The sequence below is a fragment of the Phalaenopsis equestris genome, unplaced genomic scaffold (genome assembly GCF_001263595.1).
Source record: "Phalaenopsis equestris unplaced genomic scaffold, ASM126359v1 Scaffold218084, whole genome shotgun sequence".
NCBI lineage: Eukaryota > Viridiplantae > Streptophyta > Magnoliopsida > Asparagales > Orchidaceae > Phalaenopsis > Phalaenopsis equestris.
Window position 1 is genome coordinate 188,646 of NW_018236553.1, and position 7,149 is coordinate 195,794.

General features: G+C 36.0%; 1 protein-coding gene across 2 annotated transcripts in view; it reads right to left on the reverse strand.

Moving 5' to 3' along the window:
• Window positions 1-3,849, reverse strand: part of LOC110037285 (probable isoprenylcysteine alpha-carbonyl methylesterase ICMEL1) — a 93,213-nt gene extending 89,364 nt beyond the window's left edge. The window contains exon 1 of one of the 2 annotated variants that reach the window (XM_020741890.1): window positions 3,475-3,849. In XM_020741890.1, coding sequence (XP_020597549.1) covers window positions 3,475-3,794 — 320 coding nt within the window. In that variant the 5' untranslated portion in view covers window positions 3,795-3,849. The remainder of the gene's footprint in view (window positions 1-3,474) is intronic. The other variant, XM_020741889.1, reaches the window with a different exon arrangement.
• Between the last annotated feature and the right edge of the window lie 3,300 nt (window positions 3,850-7,149).

Below are 7,149 nucleotides of genomic sequence, written 5' to 3' on the forward strand. Positions count from 1 at the left end.
TATAAAACTGCAGCTCCAACCTTAATGAATAAAGTGTCAAAGTGCCACCCAAACATCACTAAAGCGAGCCTCGAAGTGCAGCAAATTCAGCCCAAAAAAAAACAGTGAAACTGTGGCCTTTATAAGTTATGAAATAGACCAGAGAATTGTATCTAAACCTTCCCAAAAGCGGGCCAAACCGCAGCCCAACACTCGTCGAAACCAAACAACAAGTCCAGAAATTTTACTTAGATAAATCGTGGAAACCTCATCTTTGAAATTATGCATGAAACAAATCAATTTCCATGATTTCCATAAAACAAATTCATGCATGAATTTTCATATCTTCATAACATAAGGTAGTTAAAAGCCCTCAGATTTCATAAATAAGCCGCCCAAAAGCTTTCATATTTTGCAAAAAGAGCACCCAAATATTTCAGATTTCACAAATAAACCACCCAATGCTACACATGCTCCACATTTCATGCTTAAGAAATTAAACCTTCCAGCAACTCAACAAAAACATCAAAAAGTAGAGCAGGTATATCGAGCAGCCAAGCGAGAATACAGAGTAACCATGCGAGGGAATCAAAAGACTAGCAAGATCACGGAAGAAAGGTTACCTCTTGGCGTAAATCCAAGGCAAATGCAAGAATAGAAATATTTCTACAGCACCTCCTTCTATCGAAGTTCTTTTGAACCAACCCAAAATCTCAATGGCCAAACAAGCGGTCAAGCAAAGGTATCGAGGGGACCAGCAAGGAATGCGAAGAACTCGGTCAAAGTGTAGAACAAAACAAGCAGAAAATCCGGCAGTACCTCCTCTTTCCCCAAAAGTTTCGGCTCCGAAAATTTCACAAATTTTCTCCACAGCACTTCCAAAAGGGCTCAAGCACACGAGATGAATCAGAGCAAGAAAAATCGAACCAAGGAGATTTAGAGGAGATTTTGGCAGCACCTCCACCCTCTCTAAAATTTTTGGCCAGCCCTAAGATATCCCCGAAATGGGGTTTTTATAGCAGGAGAGGGAGGAGGAAGAACACCATCGCTTACCTGGGCGGTGAGCCGAGCCAAGAGAAGCGACAAACCTCGCGTTGGGCGGTGAGCTGAGCCAAGAGAAACAACAAGTCGCGCGGGAGAAGACGACGAGAATCGCAGAGGCATGGGAGGGGAAAGCCGGAACGCATTAGAGGGAGTAGGTGGAAGCTTTTCAGAGCACGAGGGGACCTCGAGGAAGCTTCGCGAGAAGAATCGGGCTCGGCTAGGGCACGCGACCGAGAGGAATGGGCGGGACTCACGAACGAGAGAGAGAGGCGAGGCGTGAGCCCTAGATTTCGTGACTTAGGGCTTCAAAAGGAAACAGAGAAGATTCGATCGTTTTTATTAATATATATATATATATATATATATTAAATTTCATGCAATTTATTCGTGCGACATTCCAGACGCACCGGCGCTGTCTGTTTTGTCGTCAGAGGTCGTTTTGATGAATTCATCGATTTGCGTGTCAATTTTCTCGTGTCAAAAATATAGCAATATGGGTGTCCTTTCTTGCCAAAATTAATATCTCGGACGCGTTGGAGCAGTCCATTTTGTCGTCGGAGGTCATCCGGAGAAGTTCGCATTTTCATCCATCCTCTGGGCTTAATTAAAGTCCGATTTCGTGCAATTTTATGAATTTTGTGCATTTGGTGTGTGTATGTGACGAAGTCGTGACGATGTTTTCCGAGGGCTTGAAATCCTATTGGCTAAGGCTTGGAGTCCTATTAGGAACTTTTCCTTTAAGTCATGACCAAATAGTTCATAACCGCTCGTTTGTAAGACGATAGTCTTGTGCCATAAATGTTAGACATCAAAGAAAAATAGGAATTGGTTAGAATTTCTAAAAAGGTGTGTCTCAATTCTAATTTTCTAAGATGGTCAATAGGAACTCGTAGAGCTAGATCCCTGAGCTAGATCCTAAGACCATAAGGAAAAAGAAATGACCTCAAAAATGAGGTCAACACCTCTGTGACTCAGAAACAACCTTTGAAACTGTTTTATATTCGTAACTGATTGGCTTGATCGCTTGGTATTCATACAGTCAACCTATATTCGTAACAAAGTATATGATTGTAGCTAAATAGCAGAGAATATTTATTAAAAAAGTTGCATGTGTCTATAGTTACAAACAATTATGTGAATTTTCCCAGCATTCCATAAAATAATAGGTCAATATTTTAATCATATCGTATATTATAAAAGACAGCATCATTAGTGGAAGAATTGATCAATTTTCCACCAACTAAAGCTCACTGGCACCCTTACATATGTGTCAACCCACAATTTCATTTTTTATTCATAAAGGCTATTGGAGCCAAAAATGGCATACATATCATCACAGTGATTAGTAAAAAATTGCAAAAAAAAATAGTATTGGAATAGAAAGATAATCAATTCCCATAATAACAAAGGTCTTATTCAACCCGCATTTTAAATTTGTTACTTCTGGGACTCCATGCCGAATACGAGAGTGCTACAGCAATTAGTGGATAAGAGGAGTATCACAATATTAGCCAAAACAAATTTATGTCCCTTTTCATAGGATATTGATGTCATTTGAGAGGTTATCGCAACGGTAAATCTTATAGAAACACATTCAAGCAAGAGTCATATAATTTCCAACATGTCTAACTATGAAACTTTATTGAGGAAAATTTTACGGTTTGAAAAGAGAACTTTTAAATGTTAACACACATGAGACAATTTTTCATGGCTATGTAGTTATATACAGTGTCGTACAATTTTATTGGTTTATATGATGGACATGATCTGTATTCCAAGATATCTAAAACTAAGATGTGGCATACGAATAATTAGATGCGGTAGAAGCCAAAGAAAAAAAACCCTAACAAAATAACTGGAAAGAGAAATCAAAAAGTTTTATGAAATGCAATTGCCAGCAGTATATAGGATGCACCTGTAAGATTTTTGCTTCATTAATTAAAATTTAATTTTATTCTTAACCAGCAATCTATTAATTTATTATTTTAATTGCAGAGAACAACTGAAAGGTGTCTCTCAACTTAGATCAATTACCTCACTTTAAGGAGATCAAAAAATAATGGGGCTTAATTGTATTTTATTCTTAGATCTTTAAAGGCTATTGCTGTCGTTTAGCCGATTAATATTAACATTGGTCGCAATTGTATAGCCTGTTCTCATTTTGCCACCATCTATCCTTACTAAATTCAGCTCCAGTTAATTTGCCTTAAATTTTAAAGTGACCAGCAAAATCGAATTTCGGGATTTAACTAAATTTAATCTCAGTCAGGTCAAATAATACTAAGGATTTAACTATCTTAAATTTAATGAATCCAAATATTTAAGGGGTGTTTCCATACATAGCACAGAATTCTTATGAATTTACATATATCACAACTAAACTTTCATCTGTTTGAGTTAGATACGACTGGCAGCCAAACAGCCACTAAGGATCCAAGAGAAACAGATTACCCTAGATAACGGAGGAGGATGACGGTGAGCCGGGTGAGAAGATAGGTCTCCGCGGCAGCGTGACCAACTTCCCGGCTGAAAGAACGGCGTCGAGTGGGTGCTACGGAGAGGTAGGCGATTTGGGATTCGCTCACCGTCCTCCGCCTTCGGCTAGCAAAAGGCGGTCTCCTGAGCAAGGGAACCTCGTCGCCAGTATCAGACGTCACTGGAAGAGAGATAAAGGAAGCAAGTGCCCCCTTATCTTGCGCTTCTCTATCTCCCGGCGATGGAAACGGAACAGCAAGTTCCGGTTGCATTGGAGGAAGCACGGAAGACGTCATTGGACTCTGCACGCCCTGTTTGAGAAATTGGAAGAGAGGAGCCTACTTTTGTCGTATTTCACCGCTTGTGAGAATTAGTGTTTATCCTTTGCATTTTTTTAATCGTGTATTAGTAGCTAATAAGCAGCTGCTCTAGAGTTACTTGTGCTGAAGTTATTGAGAGTAAGTTTGGTTGGTTGGTCAGTTATTTCTATGTAAAAATAGTCTCAGCATAGTTGTTTTTCACTAAATGATTATTCTGCCCGTGCAATAATATTCCTAGCAATATATTCGATACTTTAGAATCAAAATTAATTTCATAACAGTTAAAAAAATAAGAAAGACATCTCACTTAAAAATGGGTATCATCATTACTAAAATAAATAAAAAAATATTAAATTAATATTTAATAATATGATAATATTATTTTTAAAATAGAGACGGCAAATGTCACGAGTCAGGTCATCCTCTAGTGATACTATCCATTCTTGATCACGCTCGGTGATGGAATCTGCTAGCATGTCCGCCCACCGGAAGAAATCACACTTTTCTGTAATTTTTTTATGGGCACATGTAGAATTGTCTCTCACAGTTATGTGTCTGATGTGACGTCAGCAGAGAATTATAAAGTCCACAGTGACACAATAAACCTCAAGACGTACCAGAAATCATCGAGCTCATCTTTCTTGAATGTTTTAAAAGATAATTCATTAGTCATAACAAAAATACAAATTTTGTTCAAAAATAATTAAGTAGACGTAAGGTCTCAGTGGACTCAGTATACAAAGCAACTAATCTGATATTACAAGAAGACAACTGGTCTTATCAAAAAAGATTTTTTGTTGATTTTTAACCCATGTGATACCAAACTCGTGTGTGTCACATATGCATATCACCAAAAAGCGCCATCTCGAAGAACCTTAAACACCATATCGATGGAAAAAAAGAGAGGAACATGGTTACCTTCAATAGAATTTCACATATGACACTAAACAATACCAACAAACAAGTCATCCAGAAGAACTCAAAAGGTATTATGTCTCATCATAGACTTCTCAAACTCATCAAAAGAAAGTAAACAAGAAAAAAAACACATACAAGCATTGAAAATAACCCAAATGATTAATATGAAATATACAATGAAAGGAAATAAGCATGAACTGTATAAAAAAATAAGTATGAATTGATAAAAAAAGTAATTAATTACAATTTTGTGTAGGTGTGAGGTCTCAGAGAGCTCAATATACCAACCGACGAATTTGTCACCACAAGAAGACATTAGACCTTTAAAAAAAGATTTTTAGTTATTTTTAACACACATAATACCAAGTTTGTGTATGTCACATATGCATATCACCAAAAAAATTTCATCCAAAAGAACTTAAAATACCACAACATCGAAAAGAATAGAGGATCTCAGTTGTCTTCATTAGGATTTCACATGTGACATTAACCAACAACGACTAAATGGCCTTCCAGAAGAACCCATAAGGTGAAACGTCTTATCATGGACCACAAAATCCCACTGAAAGAAAAAGAAAAGAAAAAAATAATTACAAATAGCGTAAAAACCAAACAATCAATATAAAATATATAAAGAACGAAAACAAACATGAACTGTATAAAATAAACAAGAATCGGTCAATTCAATATCTAGCAATGTTGTTCGTAATCTGCTCTCTCAATTTAACCATTTCTATAACACATTTGTCATCATGGGTGCAACCTTCTTATGAATCTACTTCTGACTGTGGTATAAATTGTCCTATGTGATCTTCAATTACTTCAAGCGGGACTTGTAAATGATCTCCGTCAGCCATGTTGATGTCTACATCGTTTAGAGAATGTTGTCATCGAATTTAGTTGTAGAGAGCCATTGTAGCCACTACAATCTTCAACTGCTTTGGAAATAGATACGTCGGCATATCACGCAGTATAACTCATTTGTTCTTCCACCCTACAAATGTTTTTTTTTCAATTACACCGCGTAAGGAGTATCTCTTATTAAACATTTCTTTCCTACCACAAGCAACATTATTGGATCTTTTGAAATGGAGAATGTGATCTTTGGTATCCGGAAATAACTTAAGAAACCCCATTTATAAGGGATATCCAAGGTTGGCCAAATAATATTTATTTGTCCCAAATAAAATAATTAGTAATGAACTTAAAAAATATCTTAATATGGTTAATAGCTAATCAAACCTGGATGTTGGTGAGGAAAGTTGTGCTTTTGATTTCTTGTCACAAAAGCAAATATACGACTCTCATGTACACTACCTTCCTAACTAATAATAACAAAAATAAAGCACATGTTGAAATCACATACGACCATCACATTTTGTGCAGGTGATCCACACTGCCAATGAATGAGAAATTTGAATTATTGGATACATTTGCATCCTCGTGGGTTCCATCGATCACACATATACAATTCTAACAAATAAAATAAAGTCATGTTTTTAAATCTACTCATTTTGAATTCTGAATATAAAGAGTAAAAATATTTACCTTAAAAATGACATATACTGCAGGTCATTTGCACTTTTTTACCGGAGTCCTCTCAAATGTGGGATCCTCTAGCTTGATAATCTGTGACAACAAAATAACAAAAGTCTTCAACCCTACTAAGAAGTATTTATTGATTGTCTCTGATGAATGTTGAAATTGCTCCATCACTTCTCTCATTGATTCATTATGTGATACAATTTAGAGGTTTATTGCTAACATCAATCTGGTTGTCATTCTTGTGGAACCATGAAGTCCATGATTTCTATGTCGTTCATCAAGCAAATCCATAAATATAGGTTGTGTCATACGAAAAATGTTGTCAAATCTTGTAGTGTGTCCTTCTAGTAACTCCCCAACCCATTTATCATCAATGTAAGATAATGTCTGATAGGAAATTTAATCAATGTATGAGTTATATTATTCATACAACAGACAAACTGTTGTCACAATTTTCATTCTACGCCTTTTTCTTTTTGAAATCCATGCTAAACAAGTGATATGTTTAGATAATACATGTGAATCAAACAACGTTACTAAACATCAAAAATTAAATCACTACATGTATAATAAGAAGACAAAAATACATAATAGCAAATATATTGTTCCTATGAGAAAGAAAAAACATCCAAATCAGAAATCCAAAAATAGTACAGGAAAATAAATACAAATAGTTCAATGATAACAACAAAAAAATTTTCATCATTCCTAAAAAAAACGCAATTAATTGACCTTACGATCAGGGGCCATTTTCATAAAGATTTGTCTATGGGTCGGGTCCTCCAGCAAATTCAAGGAGTTCAAATATAATGACATTTCCTCTTAAACTTTGGGAGTTGCCTCCAGAAGTTGGATAGCCTTGTTTTGG